The 21,081-nt window shown below is 35.9% G+C and overlaps 1 protein-coding gene across 6 annotated transcripts in view; it reads right to left on the bottom strand.

Moving 5' to 3' along the window:
* Positions 1-21,081, bottom strand: part of ARMC2 (armadillo repeat containing 2) — a 143,838-nt gene that overhangs the window by 118,314 nt on the left and 4,443 nt on the right. For all 6 annotated transcript variants that reach the window (XR_013176332.1, XM_077162592.1, XM_077162591.1 and 3 more), the window contains exons 2-4: positions 17,747-18,007; positions 15,771-15,843; positions 231-402 (exon numbers count right to left, since the gene is read on the bottom strand). Coding sequence is in view for 5 of the 6 variants with exons in the window: in XM_077162592.1 (XP_077018707.1) it covers positions 231-402; positions 15,771-15,843; positions 17,747-17,964 (463 nt within the window). In the remaining variant the exon portion in view is untranslated. The remainder of the gene's footprint in view (positions 1-230; positions 403-15,770; positions 15,844-17,746; positions 18,008-21,081) is intronic.

The following is a 21,081-nucleotide window of genomic DNA, read 5'->3' as shown; positions in this document are numbered from 1 at the left end:
GTCACATGTTTTTGTTTATTTGTTTCCCTGTTTAACTGTGATATTCAGTTAATCCTTACAAATACCCAGAAAAATATGTGGGCAATGTTTCTTAATGAGCTTTTGCACAATATTAACTGAGACGCAGTTAATTAATCTAAGGATGAGGAGAAATCACATAGAAATAACTTCTGAACGCAAATTCAAGAGCAGGTGTGTCCCGGGGTCTAAAGGACGATACGCGGCCTTACGCTCGGCGGGAGGAAGGGCTCTGTCCGGCAGAAGAGCCCCCTGGGCGGCCGCCCTGAACATGCGTGCCCGGGCACTGCTTATTCTTCTAATCTTCGCAGGGTCCACAGGAGGTTTAGGAAAGGAAAGGCAGGGATCCTCCTCTGTGGTGGGAGATGCTGGAGCTTTCGGTTTCTGGAAAGAGATTTTTTAAATGATTGGAATGAGTTTCTGTGTCTCGACTAAGACCCACCAACCTGGAGCTGGCCCTGATCCTTCCAGAAGAATCCAAGGGCTTTTGCTTGGCTACCTCCTGGCCCAAGTCTACCATCTCATCAGTGTGTCTCGCTGACGGCGTCAGATAAATAACAGTTCTTCATTGTTTTTGTTTTTCAATTATATTCTGATTAAATATTCTGCTGTCCTGCTCAGCGTGTGTGAAAAAAAATAATAAAACAGGTTACCCATACTGGAAAACAGAGACTGTCTATAAAAGAGACTATGATATTAGGAATGGGATTTTCAGCATGCTTTGCCGATTTCTGGTATTCAATTCCGGTAAAAACACATTTATTGGCATTGCTTAATGAATACAGAACTTCTGTTTGGGGTGAGGAAAAGGTTTTAGTAATGAATGGTGGTGACTCTAAATACAATTAACGCCACCAAACTGGATAAAATAGCAAACTTTCTGCTATATATATGTTACCACAGTAAAAATAAATAATTTAAAAAACTTATTGGGTACCTATATGTGCTGATCACTTTGTGGAATATAAATTCAACCTTTACATATTTTAGACTCCATAAATCTACATTAAAGGGAAATGAACATTTTTAAATAATTTAATTCAAAAGTCAAAAAACATATCTCACTGATATGAAATAAATTATTAAAGCAAATTCATAGAGTTTCAATCTAGAATTTAGGTTACCAAGGGATAGAGAAGAGGGAGTTGATGTTTAATTTGAGCAGAATTTCTGTTTAGGTTAACTGCAAATGTTTAGAAATAGATAATGGTGATAGTAGCACATTACTATGAGTGTAATTAACAGTGCTGAATTATGTTGGTGAATGTGGTTGAAAGGGGAAGTCTTGAGTTGTGTATATTATTAGAAGGAAAGTTAGAAGATAAAATATGAGACTGTATAACAGCAAACCCTGTTGTGGATGGTGGACTGTGGTTAATTGAACAAATATAAGAATGTTCTTTCATGAATTATAACAAATATACAATACTATTACAAGGTTTTAATAACAGGGTAATATATAGGAAAATACACCTAATGTACAAACTATGGACTCTAATTAATAGCACTATTTTAATATTCTTTCCTCAATTGTAACAAAGGTACCACACTATTGCAAAGTGCCAACAACAGGTGGGTATATGGGAATGCTGTATTTTTTACATGACTTTTCTGTAAACCTACAACCAAATAAATAAATAACAATAATTTTTGAAAAACAAAAAGCATTATGCTAAGGGAAAGAAACCAGACACAAAGTACTATATAGTCTATGATTCCATTTATATAAAATATGAATATAAATAAATTTATAGAGACAGAATTAAATTAGTGTTTATGTAGGGCTGGAGAAGGGTAGAGGGATTAGAGGTGACTGCTAAGGGGTATGAGGTTTTTCTTTTTTTTTTGGAGTAATGAAAAATGTTCTAAAATTGATTGTGGTGATGATTGCACAACCCGGTGATTATACTAAAAGCCAGCAACTTTTAGTCACTGTATGGACTGTATGACGTGAATATATCTCAATAAAATGGCTTTTAAAAAGTCACACAAAAAAGCAAGAAGTTGTCTTAGACTTACGATACGAAAATGCTTTATCTTTTACATCTCAAGAATGCTATGCCAATACTCCAGAAAAGGAACATTACTGGCAACATTCCAATTCCTTGAAAGATTTTTAAAACTTCCTGTACCAAACACGGTGCTCCCTAAAGCTCTCCGTGGTCTTTCATTCAAGTGGTGGTTACCTTTCACCCAGCACCAGAGCCAAAGGCCTGGTGATTCCATTGGACCAGGCTATGAAAGAGCAATTGTATAGCAGTAAGAGCTTTTAGTTCTCAAACCCAAATTAATTGAGTTACTGTTCCTAAAGCCACTTCCATAATATGTGAAACGAGAAACTCTCTAATGAATAAGTTAACTGACAGTTATTTTTTAATCCAGTGTGAAATTCAAATCAGATATTTTGGGAAAACAGGAGAGGTTATCTATCATGTATGATGCATGATTTCAAATACTCATCTTTTCATATACATTCATAGAACATAGACATCGATTTAGAGTTCTTCAAAGAAGTTACTTAATTCAATCATGATGCCATTCTTCAAATTATTTATTTCCTTTTGTTCATTTGCAACCAGAATCAGTTTATAAACCAGACAAGAAAAATTACTTTTATGACTGTAGAGATGCTTTTCTTTTAAATGAAAAAGAGTAAATGATCAGCATAATACAGAGGAAGGGGTAAATGACTTTGGGATCAAACAGACCTGGAGTAGAATCCACTTACAAGTTATGTAACCTTGGGCAGACTATTTACTTCTGTGAACTTCCCCAAATATAAAATGGAACAGCAGTACCCTTCTTCCAAAGAAGGTTGAGTTTAACAAACAAGTATGATTGCTGAATCATTATGTTGATAATTTTTTCAGTCTCCACTATCTTAGAGTACCTAGAAGTAAAAACCTAAAATGGTGGTATTGTAACCCATACCAGACTCTGAAATCTGTTCTAAAACTAATGCAATGTGCTTTGAAATTTATGGCTTATTTGTATATATGTTATTTTTCAGAAAAAAGAAAAAAATTATTTCTTCTAGCCTCAAGTGTTTTGGAGCAGCTAGAAGGAAAAATTTGGAATATTGGAATGGTAACCCATAACAGACTCTGAAATCTGTTCTGTATCTGCTTGTTGAAATGTACTTTGAAAATCATTGCTTTTTCTTTGTATATGTGTTATATTCAACAATAAAAAAATTTTAGAAAAAAAAGATTCCCAGTTAAAGAAAAGCTGAGGAAGTACATCACCACTAGACTTACCCTATAAGCAATGCTAAAGGGAATTCTTCAGACTGAAGGAAAGACAATAGGCAATGAATTGAAATGAAGAAGGAAATAAAGACCTTTGGTAAAGGTAACCATATAGGTGATTAAAAATGCCAATAATATTATACTGTATTTTGGGGGGGAACATAACTGCACCTTTTACTTCTTACAGGTTCTAAAATACATATGCATAAAAATTAATGATAAATCTACTATTTTGGACATAGGCTGTATAAAGATATAATTTATAACAAAACAGGTGCGGGATAGAGGAGCATAGGAACAGTGTACACACATGCAGTTGAAGTTAACTCAGTAACAACTCAAATGTGATTGTTATAGACCTAAGATAGTAAATTTAAACCCCATGGTAATCACCAAGAAAATATATGAAAAAATATATACAGAGAAAATAAGAAGGGAGTTTAAATGATACACTGCAAAAAAAAATATGAAAGTACATATTAATGAAATAATTGAAAGGACAAAAAAGCATAAGACTTACAAAAGACCAAATAGCAAACTGGCAGAAGAAACTCCTGCATTATCAGTAGTTGTTTTATACAAATGGATTAAACTCTCTAGCCAAAAAGCAGAGACTGGCAGAAAGAATAAAAATGTATGACCCAGCTACATGTTGTATAAAAGATTAAAAAAATTAAATTAAAAAACACAAGTAGGTTGAAAGTCAAAGGATGAAAAAAATATGCCATGCATATAGTAACCAAAAGTAGCTATACTCTTATCAGATAAAGTAGATTAAGTAAAATAAATAAATAAAGGACAAAGAAAATGTACTGTATAGGGATATATACTGACACTATATACTGTAAAGGGATCACTTCAATAAGAAGACATAACAATTATAAATATATATACACATAATGACTGAATCTCAAAATATTTGAAGCAAATATTGACATATTTGAAGGAAAAAAATAGACTGTTCTTCATCTGTGCTAGTAGACCTCTATAAACATTTTCAATAATGGACAGAACATCTAAAAAGAAGATAAATAAGGAAATAGAAGGCTTGAACAATACTATAAATTACTAGACCTAACAGACATATACAGAACACATCACCAACAGCAGCAGAATGAACACGGATCGCTAGTGCACATGGATCATTCTCCAGGATAGACTGTGTTAGCTCACAAAAGAGTCTCAATAAACTAAAAAATATTGACATTACACAAAAATATCTTCTCTGACCACAAAAGAATGAAGTTAAATATCAATAACAAAGGGTGAACTGGAAAATGCACAAATATGTGGAAATTAAACAACACATCCTAAAACAACCAATGGGTCAAAGTTAAAAAATCACAAGGGACATTAGGAAAAATCTTAAGGCAAATCAAAATGAAAGCATGATATACCAAAACTTATGGCATAAAGCAAAAGCAGTGATTAGAGGAAAGCTTTAATTAAAAAAAGAAAAAAGATCTCAAATCAGAGACAAGTAGAGAATCTAGAAAGAAAAGCAAATTAAATCCAACATGTCAGAGGGAAGAAAATAATAAAGATTAGAGCATAGATAGATAAAATAGAGAAAAAGAAACAACAGAATCAATGAAACCAAAAGCTGGCTCCTTGAAAAGATCAATAAAATTCAAAAACCTTTAGAAAGACTGAGAAAAAAAAAAGAGAGAGAGGATGCAAACAACAAAAATAAAAAATGAAAGTGGGGACATTACTACGGAACCTACAGAAATAGAAAGGATTATGAATGGATACTATGAACTACTGTATGCTAACAAATAGATGACTTTGAAGAAATGGGCAAATTCCTAGAAACATGCAAACTACCTACATTGATTCAAGAAGAAACAGAATATTTCAACAGACTAATAACAAGAACTTGAATCAGTAATCCAAAACCTTGCAACAAAAAAACCTGCAGGACCAGATGGCTTCACTAGTGAATTTTATCAAACATTCCACAAAGAATTAACTCCAAACCTACTCATACTCTTTCAAAAAATTGAAGAGGAGGGAACACTCCCTAACTCATTATTGAGACCAACATCACCTTAAATACCAAAGCCAGATAAGCATACCACAAGAAAACTACAGACTAATATCTCTTATGAATAGAGATGTAAAACTCCTCAATGAAATACTAGCAACCAGAAGTCAACAGCATATGAAAAGAATTATATACCATGATCAAGTGGGATTTTTTTTCCAGGTATGCAAGGAAGAACCAAGTGGAACTTTTTCCAGGTAGGCAAGGAGGATCAAGTAGGATTTTTTTTCCAGATATGTAAGAAAATCAATTAATGTAATACATCACATCAACAGAATGAAGGGGGAAAACACATAATTATCTCAATTGACACAGAAAAGGCATTCGCCAAAATCCAACCACACTTTAAAAAAAAAAAACACTTAAAAAACTGGAAATAGAAGGAAATTTATTCAACATGATTAAGGGCATTAATAAATAGCCCACATCTAATTTCATACTTAATGGTGAAAGACTGAACGCTTTCCTTCTTGCCTAGACAGAACAATTAAGCAAGAAAAAGAAATAAAAGCATCAAAATTGGAAAGGAAGGAGTAAAACTTTCCCTATATGCAGAAGACCTGATCCTATATAAAGAAAATCCTGAAAAATCCACAGTAAATATCCTAGAGCTAATGAATGAATTCAGTAAGGCAGCAGGGTGCAGGATCAAGACACAAAAGTCAGCACTGTTTTAGTACAGTAGCAATGAAGAGGAAATCAAGAGAAAGTTCCATTTACAACAGCAAATGAAAGAATAAAATATCTAGGAATAAATCTAACCAAAGATGTAAAGGAAAACTAAAAAAAAAATTGCTAAAAAATACAACGAACACCTAACTAATTGGAAAGATATTCTATGTTCATGGATTGGAAGACTAAATATTAAGATATCTATTCTATCCAAAGCAATTTACAGATTCATACAGTCCCAATCAAAATGTGAAGAGCCTTCTCTGCAGAAATGGAAAAGCCTATTACAAAGTTTATATCAAAGGGAAGGGACCCCAATTAGCCAAAATCATCTTGAAAAAGTAAAACAAAGTTGGAGGACTCAAACTTTCTGATTTTAAAGTTTATTACAAAGCTAGAGTAATCAAAACAGTTTGTTATTGGCACAAGGACAGATACACTAACCAATGAAATGAACTGAGAGTTCAGAAATAAACCCTTACATCCATGGGCAACTGATTTTTTACAAGGGTGTCAAGTCCACTCAGTTGAGAAAGAATAGTCTCTTCAACAAATGGTGCGGGGAAAACTGGACAGTCATATGCAAAAGAATGAAGGTAGACCCCTAGCTCATACCATATATAAAAATGAATCATAACACCTTTAGAAAATGTTTATAAGAAAACAGAGGCCTAGATTGTAAGCTTTTAGAGCAGACACATTAAATACAGAGTGGTGATTATTATTTCTGGATTTTGAGAGGCTGTTTTATGCATATAACCTGATATTTAGAGATAAGAATGAAGCCGAACAGGTTGGAATTAAAGTAATTCAGAACATATGGGTGAGAAAGACGGTGTCTATATTTCAGAACCACACATACTCTTTGAGAACAATGGAAGAAAGGTTTATTTGAGCTGGAACTGAAATTTTCTGTAGTGCGTAATCTAATTCAACCTATTTGTACAGCTCATTTGAACAACTGAAACACAGAGAGCACAGAATGAGAAAGAGGTCCTTTGATCCTGCATAGATTATTGTAATACCTGGAAACATCCTAGATTATATTAAGCAGATAATCAAAAAGTACTGGCAAAGTCCCCTGAGGGAGGGGAGGAAGACTATGGAACTATTAAACCTTACCATCAGGGAATCCCCCCATACTGTGTCAAACCTTAGGGCTAACCAAATCAATAGGCCATGCCCTCAATTATGAAGCTTACCCTGGTGAAGCTTATGTAGACAGCGGATAAGCATAGACTACTTATAGACATGTCTTAGAGTTACTTCTGGAGGACCTCTGTTGTTGCTCAAATGTGGCTCAGTCTCTCTAAGTCCAACTCTGCAAGTGAAATCATTGCCCTCCCCCCTACGTGGGACATGACATGCAGGGGTGAAAATCTCTCCCTGGGGACATGGGTGATGACTCCCAGGGATGAATCCAGACCTGGCACCACGGGATCAGCAATTCTATCCTGACCAAAAGGGGGAAAAGAAGTGTGCCTAATAAAGTACGAGTGGCAGAGAGAGTTCAAATGGAATGGAGAAGCTACTCTGGAGGTTGCTCTTACACAAGCTTCAAGTAGACCTTGCTACCTGTCATAACCTGCCAACCCCCAACCAGGACCATTCCAACCAATCCTAAAGAACACCTAGGGCAAGTTATAAGATTCCACAAGGGTTCCATGCACTAGAGTAATCTGCCAAAAACCTACAACCTCCAGATGGGTCCCTGGTCCAGACAAGTCCTGAAACCTAGCCCGGCCTCTCCAGACATCAGATAGTTCCATCTCCCTACCCCATATTAGTGACAGACCCTTCCAATAGCAAAAATTTAGAATTGCCATAGCCCAAACAATCCCAATGAGAGGTATGGAAAGATTAAAGGTGATAGTGGAATTATACATAGAAGATAGGACTTAACAAATGAATATGAATGCTGAATCATTAAATTGATATCTCTTTTAGTCTCCAGTATTTTAAAGGAGCTAGAAGTAAAACCTAAAATTGTGAAATTGTAACCCACGTCAAGCTCTGAAATATGTTCTACAGCAAATTGCAGTGCTGTGCTTTGAAATTTATAGCTTTTCGTATATATAGTTCACAAAAAAGAAGGAAATAAAAGTTGACTGTGATGACAAAAAAGTATTTAAGTCCTCTAGCCTCCTATATTCTGGAGCAGCTAGAAGGAAAAACGAGAGGATTGTATGGTAGCCCATGACAAACTCTGGGATCTATCCTGTAACCACTTGTTGAAGAGTGCTTTGAAGACTACTGCTTTTTTTATTTCTTTGCTTTGTATATATGTTATATTATACAATAAAAAAGTTTTTTAAAAAAAGTATCAAGGACGTATTTTCATTAAAAGGAAAACGAAAGAAAGTCTGTCCTAAATGACTGGTTGTTACAGCATATATAAAAAAAGAAGAAAATGTAAAACCAAACTGAATAAATGTAGTATGTCACAGAAAGTCTGTAGAAAAAAGAAATTATAGTCAAAGTTAAGAAGGAAAAAAAAAAAATCACAGACCTAATGGATCAAAGACCTAAATATAAGAACTCAAAACTATGAAACTCTTAGAAGAAAACAGAGGAGTATCTTCAGGACCTTAGGTTGGGTACTGGTTTCTCAGATGACACCAAAACACAACCAACAAAAGAAAAATAGATATATGGGACTTTACTAAAACTGAAACCTTTTGTGCATCTAAGGATTTATTTCACCATGAAAGTAAAACGATAACATACAGAATGGGAGAAAATACTGGAATCAAACATCCAATAAGGGTTTAATATCCAGAATATATAAAGAAAACCTACAACTCAACAACAAAAAGACAAACAACCCAATTTAAAAATAGGCAAAAGACTTGAACACACATTTCTCCAAAGAAGATATATAAATAGCCAAAAAGCACATGAAAAGACGCTCAACATCGTTAGCCATTATGGAAATACAAATTAAAACCACAATGAGATTCCTTTTCATACACACTAGAATGGCTACTATTAAAAAAAACAAACAAAATAACAGAAAATAACAAGTATGGGAGAGGATGTAGAGAAATAGGAACACTCCGTTCACTGTTGGTATGAATGCAAAATGGTGCAGCCATTGTGGAAAACATTTTGGCAGTTCCTCAATAAGTACAGAATCACCCTATGACCCAATAATCCCACAAAGAAGCTAGATTAGAGACGTGAACAGATATTTGCAGACTGGTGTTAACAGCAGTATTATTCCCAACTGCAAAAAGAGGGAAGCAATCCAAGTGTCCATCAGCCAATAAATGGATAAACAAAATGCGGTATATACATACAATGGAATATTATCCAGCCATTAAAAGTTACAAAGTTATGATACATGCAACAACATAGATAAACCTTGAAGACATCATGTTCAATGAAATAAGTCAGACACAAAAGTATAAATACCATATGATCTCACTGATTAGAAATAATTAGAATAAGCAAATTCACAGAGTCTGCAACTAGAACACAGGTTACGAGAGGCTGTGGCAGGGGTAGGGCATGTGTAGTTAAGACTTAATTGGTACAGAATTTCTGTTTGGGGTGATGGAAAAGTTTTGGTAATGGATGATGGTAATGGCACCACAACATGGAATTATTTAACACTGAATTATATATTTGAATGTAGTTAAAAGGGGAAATTTTATGCTGTATAAATGTTACTAAAGTAAAAATTAAAAAGCAAATATAGGATGTACAACACAGCGAACCTTAATGTAAACTATGGACTCTAGTTAAAAATACAATTAAAATAATATTCTTTCATCAATTACAAGAAAGGTACCACGCTAATGCAAGTTGTTAACAATGGGCTAAAGCAGAGATATGGAATGATTTTCCTGTAAACCTACAACTCCTTTAACTAAAAAATTATTAAAAAAAAAAAAAAAAAGGTCAAGGCCCTAGACTCGGACTACCTTGCTAGAACAAAGAATCATATAAAAAGGGATTGAGAGTGATCTATTCTGAGGACACTAGCATGTCTATAAATTTTACTATATTTGTTTAATAGCAGCTGCTTTACATTTTAGTCTCCCTAATTTTTTGTAAAATATTCATAAAAATATAACAGGATATGAAGTTAATGATGAAAAAAATAAAAGTTAACAGTATCGTACAGAAAAATAAGTGATTTAGACAATTCTGAAAGGTGAGGTACAGAAGGATAATATTAATGTTGAATGTGGAGTCAAGGTCTTCTTTTTTCAAAAAGTCTGTACTCTTCAGGTACCTTGAAACTGAAAAAGAGATCAAGAAGTATTCCAAATAATAGTGCAGACAAAATAAATAGCTTCTTTTACAGATGCCATAACTGTTATAAATGTTTTGGGTACTAAATAAAAGATCTTATATAAAGGGAGAATATAGTTTTGCAGAACTAAAGTTTACTCCAAAGAAAGTAACCGAATCATCTCTGAATGGCAAGATAAAGCCCCCTAACTGCTCCTTGATAAAAGGCATTATTCTCCTGGTGCAAAATTAATAATTGTATAAACCACATTTAGTTTCATTTTACTATTGGCCTCTAATAAATTATTTATCCCATTTAAACATTTACCTCAGTGGGCTACGTAACGTATAAGGTGAGACAGGTAAAGCATTTTTAATTCTTCAGGAGAAAACTACTAAATAAGACATGAATTTCTTTCATGCTAAGTTCTCCAAAACGATCTCCACTTTGCGGGACAAAATGCCTTTTATGAAGAAAACCAGCAAAAAACTTTCCTTATAAAATCTGCATTATTTTAGAATTCTGAGAACCCTGCAAGTACATTTAAATCTTCCCTTGAGAACTTATCCTTTCTCACATTTTGTTTTGGGACGCCAACCAGTGACTTGAGTACAAAATCAAGGATATTTAGAAAGTCAGATTTTAAGATCTTCTCTGGCTGATAAAACTTTTAGAGCCCACTGAAGAGAGGAAGATTATTTTCATAGAACAATCCACAGAAAATAGAAAGAATCCTGCTGGCCACAACTTTTATCCCACACGGCACCGCCTCTGGCTCACAGACCAGGGCTGGGTCCATCATATAAGAAAACCAGAAACGGGACTCAATGGCATCCCACCTCAGAGGGGTAGGTACTCACGAATTAATTTGTAAAGCAACAGAACCCACACTCACACATATAAACACATACACACACACACTCTCACGCACCCAACCGTAAAAGACCCCTTGGAAGTCAGAAAGTAAACATTAAAAATTCTCCCAAGCACATAACCTCTGAGATTCGGCAATTCTTTGTGTGTTTCTATTACCATGACTTTCTCCATGGGTACTGCTGGGCTCCTCAGTCATTCCTAGCAGGTGACCTGCTGGAAGTGCTACCATTGTTTCAGAAATAGCGAAGAAAAAACACTGCTTTTGACACTCTCACTCTACTTCTCCTTGTCCAAGACCTCCCCCATCCCAAGGTACACATAGGTTCCCAAGTTGCTTTCTTTTAAAAAAAGAAAATCAAATTTTATTTCACTTGTCAAATGCTTGGTGCTTGGTTCACATTAAATATTAAAAATGGTCCAAATGAATGCGTGGTGTTAGAAGTCAGGGGAGTATTTCCCTGAGGAGCCATCTCTGAAAAGGAGTGTGTCTGGGGGTTCTGGGGTGCTGGTAATGACCTATTTTTTCTTTCTGAATGCTGGATACCCAGCTGTGTGCTGAATTTGTGTAACTTTATCAGGCTGCACTCTTTGATCTGTGTCTTTTCTTTACGTCAGTAAAAATACCTGGAGCTTAAATAACTGGGCTTAAGATTTCAGGGAACAGTGGAGGAATTCTGTTTTGACAATGACAATGATGAAAGATGAAATTTCATGTTTATTCATATGACTGCATCTGTTTTCCCAATTTATACAGTCCAAAGTGAAAAAGCAGTCATTCCTGCATATGTAAATCTGAAAGCCATCTCTCCAGAGCAGCAGAATGAAAATAGGAATAACTACCACCCAACAGTCTCAGAGTTGTCGTGGGAATCTGGGGAGATGCTAAGAAAGAAATAAGATGCACCCAGACAGAACCATAAACCGGCAGATATAAATGCTAATGGAAGATTGCAAATTACAATGCTTTCCCCCATCTTATACCATTACAGGTGCTGGGGAGGGGGGGGTACCCAGTGAGTTGGTAAGGCTGGGGGGGCAAAGGCCTGAGAGATCAGGAACCAGAAGAATCAGCTTTTCCATCATTCTTGGCAGCCCTGGAGATCTGGAGCGTGGGCAGCCCATCGCCTGCTGGCGGGCGTGGGGGGAGAAATTGAGAGGAGGGTAAAGACACAAAAGCCAAGAGTTTAGCTAATCTGTTAATGCAGGACCTGAAATGAGTTGCTCTCTGAGTACGTTCTTTCCTGACTTAATGCTGGTGGAGTAATTATTAAAAGGCAAACTAGTCTGAGAAAGTGTCCACAGTCCAAAAAGAGCTGAAATTCCTCACAAACTCTTTCAGCAAGTGTCCCTTAACTATGAGACTCCATCCCTCTCTCATTCTCTCTCTATCGCCAGTTCTCTCGTTTTATCTATTCTCTCTCCCTCTGCTCCTATTTCTCCTTATCTCCCTTCTGTGTCAATTTAGTGGTTACCAGAGTCAAAAGGTTCATCAAAAGGTCAAGCGGAAAAGTAGAAAGAAGGTAGAAGGGCAGTAGCATGGGGCCATTTTCAGAATTTTTCAACTGGGAGATCCAAATTTTAATTATAGTTTAAAATGTAATAAGCTTAAGACACTTACATAATCTACTACAGGCAACAAATGACAACAAAAAATTCAAACTAAAGGAGTCATTTTACTTTAACATGAGGATTTCTTAGCTTATTTTTATTTTGAACATAGAGCCCAATCATTCTGCAGTAAATAAATTTAATTTCAATACCCTAAACAGAGGCAAATGCTAGTATTAGCTTACCTAACACCTAATCCTGTACTCCGAGAACTGTACCAGTTTGACAAGAACCAGGGTAACTTTAGAAATAAGGATTTGGGGGAAAGAGTTGAGTGAATCTCAAAAAACGACAGCGAAACTCAAACAATGCACAGGTGTCGAATCACAGACTAAAGAGCCACTTTACAACAAGGTAGATCCATTTTACTGCCATACCCAGGAGCTCACAGGGTAGCTGGCTCAAAACTCGAGTGGTTTCCAAGACTGTAAGTGTAAGAAGGTAAGTGTCAACAAGTGCTGGCAAATTGTTTACTACATGTCAGTTCTTGCTTACTATCTTGAGATGTTTTTTTTGTCATCTATAATGTAAGAACAATTATTATCTTCCTCACGGAATCACTCTGATGAGTACTTCAAAAACAAAAATATAAGATGCATTTGGGGACAACTGATCATTTGTATATGGAATATACCTTAAATAATGTTAATCTTCTTAGGTGTGGTAATAGTATTGTGGTTATTTAGGAGAATGTCCTTGTTCAGGTGAGATGCTCACTTAAACTTTTTACAGATGAAGTCTAATAATGTCTACAATTTTCTTTCAAATAGTTCATCAAAAACAGGGTGCACAGGTGTTTCAGTGGTAGAATGCTTGCCTTCCAGGCAGGAGACCTGGGTTCGATTCCTGGACTATGCACCCAAAACAAACAAACAAACAAACAAAAAAATACAAAGACACACATACATATGGAAATAAAATTTGAGACTAACTGACACCCCAATTCCTTGAAAGTCTAGGGAACCTGCATCACCAAGTACTTCTGGAAAGATGGCCATAAGAGGAGGTATGTCTGCAACAAGGAAGACTGGCTGAGGGTCTGCATCTGAAACGAGAGCTTCTCTCACAGTTCCAAGCAGTCGGGCTACTGACTCCAGGAGAAGAAAGGAGGTTTATTTTCTAGAAAGGGTAAAACAGAGGTTCTCTGAACTGAACTAGGCAGGCATAGCTGAATTATTATAAACATACATACTAACTGGATATTTACTTATGGAATGCTAGGAGGCCCTGTCTTCTTCCCTACCCAGCTCTCAGGAGACAAACCAGTCTTTACCCTCTAGGCAAGAGCTTAGAAGATACTTCTACCGAGAATGTGACTAGCCCAAGAGGAACACCCTGAAGATAGGGCCATGGGGGGTTTACCACCAACACGGTCCAATCAGATCTCCCTAAGCAGGTGTGGGTAGCGGTATCACTAGGTTAACCAGCCCAGCTCTATGCCCTCTACTCTCAAATAAGAGCAGCCAAAGAATCGGCGGCATCAGAGGAGAGCCTCCACCATGAAAACCAGAGACAAAGCAGCTGTAAAAATGCAACAGAGACTACAAAGCGAGAAGAAAATGTAACTCAATGAGCAAAACTATCATTAATAAACTCAGATAAGTTGCTACAACCATGAAATGAGAATTGGATAATATATTAAAAACAACATCATTTAAGAGAAAAAGTGAGTTTTGGGAAATTAAAAATACGATAGCGAGAAGTGAGAAAAATGCAATAAAGGGATCGGGAGATAGAGCCTCTTCCAAAACAATATGGGACGCAGAAAAAGAGAAAATAAGAAACTTTACAGAGGTGTTCAGGAGATATTAGACCTGAACAGTATCTTTCAGGAAGCAAGAACAGAATGAAAAAGAGGAAATGAAACCACAAAAATAATTCAAGGACATTTCCCGGAGCTGAAAGGCATGAGATTCATTGTTTGACAGGGCCCTTCAAGTGCCCAGCACAATGGGTGAAAATGGATCTTTCTCGAAGCCCTGTTACTGTGAAATTTCAGAACTCTGGGATCAGAGAGGAAAATCCTACAAACTTCCAGAAAGGGAACAAGGCCTCAAATAATTTCCAGGTGCCCTTTCTCAAGAGGTTATTGGAGGAAATGCTCCATGAAAACTGGGGCAAACAAAGAAAGAGAAAGACTTGGGATACAGGAAACAGGACAGCTGGCAGGAGACTGAGGAGTGGTCTCTGGGTGGTGGTGAGGAGGTGCCTACCCAAGGGAAGCTGTGTGCCAGCTGCCCAGGATGAGGGGTCCGGAAGCAGGAAAGGGGAGTTCTCTGAGCAGAGGACATCGATGGAGTCCCTCTTCTGTCTGAACATACCAAAGGAGGTTGTGGCCATTGGGGGAAGAGTTTTGGAGTGAAAGATAAGTAAATAAAAAACTAAAAATCAAAGCAATTATTAACTCCAGGGAAAACAACAACTGGGGAAGGGAAGGAGAAATAACCATCATTAATCATTATTAATTCAAGGTTTCTCTTTGAACAGGGTTTATATAACCATAGCTAGAGAAAATGGAGCTAAATCAAAATTATGATAGGTCTACATCGGGAGGAGCAGCAGGGGGAATGCATGGTGAGGGACAGACAAGGGCCAAAAGTCTTATATGCTTTGGTGTTCCCTTAGTGGGAAGTTATGAGATTATTCATACATTTGGGAATAGCAAGAGCAAGTGCTGTTTAGACATTTGGAAGTCAACAGAAATATTTGACTCTTTATATGCATGTATGTATAATTTACATGTATATATAACTGTTGAAATAATTTACAAAAAGAAATAACTTACATATTTGTAACCACTTTTAAAAACCAAAACATGAAATTTTCTGTTTACCAAGTTACTATATATTTTTGTGATATCTTATTATCAAGCTATAGGCAAATTACAGAGTGTTTCATTAGATACTAATTATTATATTTGAAACAGTATAAAATAATCTGTTTTCATATTAAATTAGTACAGTTAGGTCTATTTGATCATTTTCTTAGTTTATCAAAGTGCTGATTTCAAATATTTTGGGCCAGTTTTATTTTACAGCATTTGATAACATAAAGTACTCACAAGCTCTAGCGGACTGAGACGTGTGCCAGAGATAGGTCTTGAATCAGGTGATTCAAAACTGGACGCATGGAGGCTAGCATAGGAGACAGTGAGGAAATATTAGTTTGTGCATAATTATTTCTTTTATTTCTACTATATGGTAGTTAATTCCAGACCAAAAAAAAAAAAGTAAAAGCATTCGATGCATAAACCTCTAGTAAGAAGCATTTAAAAATTTTACAGAACTTAAAACATTTTATTAACAAGGTTTTTCACTACTTTTACAATGATTAAAAAAATACTGACTAATGAAAAAAAGAAATGTATATAGTGATTTTTTTTTTAAACTTCGTCCAAATCACTTTATACAGTTGGTATGACAACCACTATTAACTAGTTCATATCAAAGCAACTTCAGGTCCCAAGGTTTGAGATTATCTTTGAGAATCTTGAACAGCTATAGGGATAGAACTAGCCAAAGTCAAACTTTAAAAACAGCTTATCCAACTGGGCAGTTTGTATATAACATGGCCTTTCCCAGAAACTTCAGGTGTCTATGTGGCATCTGAGTCAGAGCTATGAAGCTTTGAAAGTCAGCAGTACCACATATAGGAACTGTTTAAAAGTTGAAAAAGTGATCAGACATTGAGTAGAGATAAGAATGAAACCAATATGGATAGGATTAAGGCATATCAGAAGACTAGGTAAAGGATGATATTGTCCACATTATTAAACTTCAAGTTCTGTGTGAGACTAATGAGAGAGATGTTTATTTGGTGCAAAATGTATATCCTGGGTAGTGCATTTCCTAATTTAACTTGTATGATCAGTTTAGTTGAACACCGTAAGTACAAGGAATCTTGAATAGGGCATGAGATTTTGTTGGTTTGTCCAGGGTTAGTGTGATGCCCAGATAAATCCCACAGTGATTGGGCAGTGAATAAAGAAGTATTTGCAAAGTTCCCTTGGAGGAATGGGGAGAAAGGAAGAAATATTCAACTTGCCTATTTGGAGAATTTCTGATATTCTCACAAGCAGTGGGGGCAACCAAATCAACAGGTTGAGCCCTCGGTCTTGGGGTTTGCCTCTATGAAACTTATTCCTGCAAAGGACAGGCAAAGCCTACTTAAAATTAGGCCTAAGTCACCCCAGAGAACTTTTGTTGCTCAGATGTGGCCTCTCTCTCTAAGCCAACTCAGCAGGTGAACTCAATGCCCTCCCTCCTACATGGGACATGACTCCCAGGAGCGTAAATCTCCCTGACAAGGTGGGACAGAAAGCATGGGATAAGTCGGGACCCGGCATCAAGAGACTGAGAAAGGCTTCTTGACCAAAAGGTGTAAGGGAGAGATGAGAAAAAATAAAGTTTCAGTGGCTGAGAGATTTCAAACAGAGTTGAGAGGTTATCCTGGAGGTTATTCTTATGCATTATATAGATATCCCTTTTTAGTTTATGGTGTATCGGATACATACACCTAGAGGGAAGTACCTGAAACTGTAAAACTGTGTTTCAGTAGTCTAGATTCTTGAAGACAATTGTATAAAGATACAGTGTTTACAATCTGATGGAGTGACTATGAAAACCTTGTGTCTGATGCTCCTTATATCCAGGGTATGAACAGATGAGTAAAAATGTGGATAAAAAATAAATAAATAAATACTAGGGGAGACAAAAGGTAAAATAAATTGAGTAGATGGAAAACACCTCAATGAAAGGGAGGGGTAAGGTGTATGGTATGCATGAGTTTTTTCTTTTTACTTTTTATTTCTTTTTCTGGAGCGATGCAAATATTCTAAAAAATGATCATGGTAATAAATACACAACTATGTCATCGTGTTGTGAGCCGCTGATTGTACACCATGTATAGGATGTATTTGTGTGAAGACTTCTCAATTAAAAAATAAATAACTAACAGCTATCCATAACTAGAATTAAGGGAAAATATCTTTTGGTAGCTTAAATATTTGAAAGTACATGAAAGAGAAATGTCATATACCTGAAGGAGGAAGGAGGCCTATTTTCTGATGTTCTTGAAGATGTAGGTCCAAATAGTTTTCTTTGGTCTTCCCGTGGTGTAAATGGTCTTTGAGTTCTAACTGTTCTCAGTGCATTCCGTGCTTCACTTATGATTTCTGCACTTGTCTTCTGCTTTGACACTGACGGTTGATAAAACGGATCCAGTTTTTCTAACTTCTTATCATTTGGAGACAGCATCTTTCCTTTTAAAGTAAAATGTTCTTCAGGTAGACACCACACACTGCAAATATACAGCAGAAAATAGTAACTATTCGTATTCACTATTTCAGATAGGCATGCTTAAACCCCATCCATATATCTTTAAACCAGAACCCTGTTTTCAACTTGAAAAGAAAAACATAAACAATTTTTAATGAAAAATCCAACAAGCAATTAGTTCGGGATGGAAGACTAGCTCTCAAATACACAGACTGATCTGCATAATTAGCCTATGGGAGTCGTAGAGGGAAAAGTTGCTCAGAGAAGGAACCCAGGATGAACGAAGACAAAATAGGAAGAGATAATCATTTCATTCTCCAATAGACAAGAATAGCATTGGAGTTCTGTTAAAATATTTTAACAGAATTTCCTTTTCTTCCCCACTGACTTCCACACAAAATGTTAATGTAAGGCTAAATTTTAGACAGATGGGACCTATTTCCAAAGCACATGTGCTTTTATAGTAAACTTCAGAGAAAGGTTCAACCCCCATTTGCCCATGATATATTTGAATGAACTGGCTCAAATCAACTTCAAATAGATAGAGTATCCTAAACAGATAAACATGAACTATCCATATCCAATTATCCTTTCCCTGGCCATCTTCCTCAGTTAAAGCCCTGTACAAAAGCCATGAGAATACAGCTCCTTCTCAAATACTGATGAGCTCCCACAAAGGCCTGCGTAGCTCAACAAGACACGTTTGACAGCTCTATCTTTAAAATAGTACAGAATTTTAAAACAATTCTATTTGGCATATGGCATTAGCTGCTCATTTAAAATTGCCAAAAAAAAAAATTCCGCTTAAAAATGTTATATCTCTATGGAGATAAGAGGTCTAGAAATTATTCATGTAATTCATGTGCCTTCATATAATTCAGCTTTGGAATTTTAGAATAATTCCTGCAAAAAAAATTGTTTTGTGACATATGCCCAAGAAAATTAAAGCAACTCCATTTACATAAGTAGAAGATATCAACAGGTGAGTCCTTAAACAAATAAAGATGATTTACCATATTATGATTCTATACATTAAGTTGTTATATAACAAGAGACAACAGGAACATATGGTTAGTTCTACCCAGGCCCCACCCCAAGAGTTTTTGCGGAAAAAAGAGTAGGATGAAAACTGCAAACAATACGTCATTGTTTTCATATGGAAAGGCCAGGTGTTAAGATTAAACAGTAAAAATATATTGGATAAGCAGTACTCTGCTAGGAATTTTTTCTTTTTTTTGGTATGCTGTATGGTGGGGGTCACATTCATTCTTTTTCCATGTGAGCATCCTGTTATTTCAGCACCATTTGTTGAATTTTTTGTTTGTCTGGTTGCTTTTTGTTTGTTTGTTGTTTGTTTTGGGGAAGTACATGGGCCAGGAATAGAACCCAGGTCTGTGGGTAGAATTCTGGCAGGCAAGAATTCTACCACTGAACCACCCCTGCACCCCGCTCTGTTAGGAATTTTTGGCGCATAATTTTGAATTTGTTAAGCAAAGTTTCTAGAATAATGTAGTTTAAAACAACTATCAAAAACTATGTAAATAATATTATGAAACAGAAATTAAAAATCAATTCCATTCACAATAGCCCCTAAAAGAATAAAACACACAGGAATAAATTCATCTGAGGAGATGAAGAACCTGTAACTGAAAACTACAAACGCTGCTGAAAGAAATAAAGAAAACCTAAATAAATGTAAAAATATCCCATGTTCATGGACAGGAAGGTTTAATATTGTTAAGATGCTAATACTACCCAAAGCAATACTTATCAAAGTCCCAGAAGTAGCCTTTTTTGCAGAAATGGAAAAAGCAATCCTCAAATCCATTTGGAATTTCATGGGGCTCTAAACAGCCAAATCAATATTACAAAAGAAGGACAAAGTAGGAGGTCTTATACTTCCCGGTTTAAAAACTAACTACAAAACCACAGTAACCAAAACTGTATGGTACTGGTATAAATATAAACATTTAGAACTATGGAACAGAACTGAGAATCCAGAAATAAACCCATGTATCTATGGCCAACAGATTTTTGACAAAGGTGCTAAGTACATAAACTGGTGAAAGAACAGACTCCAATAGTTCTGAGAAAACAGGATATCCACTTGCAAAAGAATGAAGTTGGATCCCTACCTGACACCATATATAAAAATTAACTCTGAATGGATCAAGGACCTAAATATAAGAGCTAAAACCATAAAACTCATAGAGAGAAGCAGAGGGGAACTTTTATAACCTTGGATTTGGTAGTGATTTCTCAGATATGACACCAAAAGCATGAGCAACAAAAGAAAAAAAATGATTCAACTGGGCTTCATCTTTAGTAATTTTAATAACATCAAAGGACACTATCAAAAAAGTGAAAAGACAACCTAGAGAATGGAAGAAAATAATTGCTAACTATAAAACTGATAAGGGTTTAATGTCCAGAATATAGAACGAACAGCTATAACACAAGAACAAAAATACAAATAACCCAATTTAAAAGTGGGCAAAGGACTTGAACAGACATTTCTCCAACGAAGATATACAAAAGGGCAAAAGCACATCGAAAACTGTCCAACACCACTGGTCATCAGAAAAATGCAGATCAGAACCACAATGAAATACTGCTTCACACCACTAAGATGGCTATTAGCAACAAAACAGAAAATAATAAGTGTTGGTGATGAGACACAGGAACCCCTCAACATCACTGATAGTGGTATTGTAAAAAGGTATTGCCATTGTAAGAATCAGTTTGGTGGTTCCTCAGACAGTTGAAAATAGAATTATCATGTCATGTGACCTGGCAATCTCACTTCTTGGTATATACCCAAAGGAATTGAAAGCAGGGACTTGAACAGACACATGTATAGTAATGCTCACAGCAGCATTATTCATATAGCCACAGGTAGAAGCAACCCACGAGTCCATTAACAGATGAATGGAGAAACAATATGTGGTATATACATACAATGGAATATTATTCAACTGTAAAAAGGAGTGAAGTTCTGATGCATGCTGGGACATGGATGAACCTTGAGACACGATGTTGAATGAAATAAGCCAGACATAAAAAGATATTGTATAATCTTATGTGAAATATGTAGAT

Source organism: Tamandua tetradactyla, chromosome 5, assembly GCF_023851605.1.
Source record: "Tamandua tetradactyla isolate mTamTet1 chromosome 5, mTamTet1.pri, whole genome shotgun sequence".
Classification (NCBI taxonomy): domain Eukaryota; kingdom Metazoa; phylum Chordata; class Mammalia; order Pilosa; family Myrmecophagidae; genus Tamandua; species Tamandua tetradactyla.
Note: the sequence above shows the minus strand (reverse complement) of the source record. Positions and strands in the feature narration are given on the sequence as shown.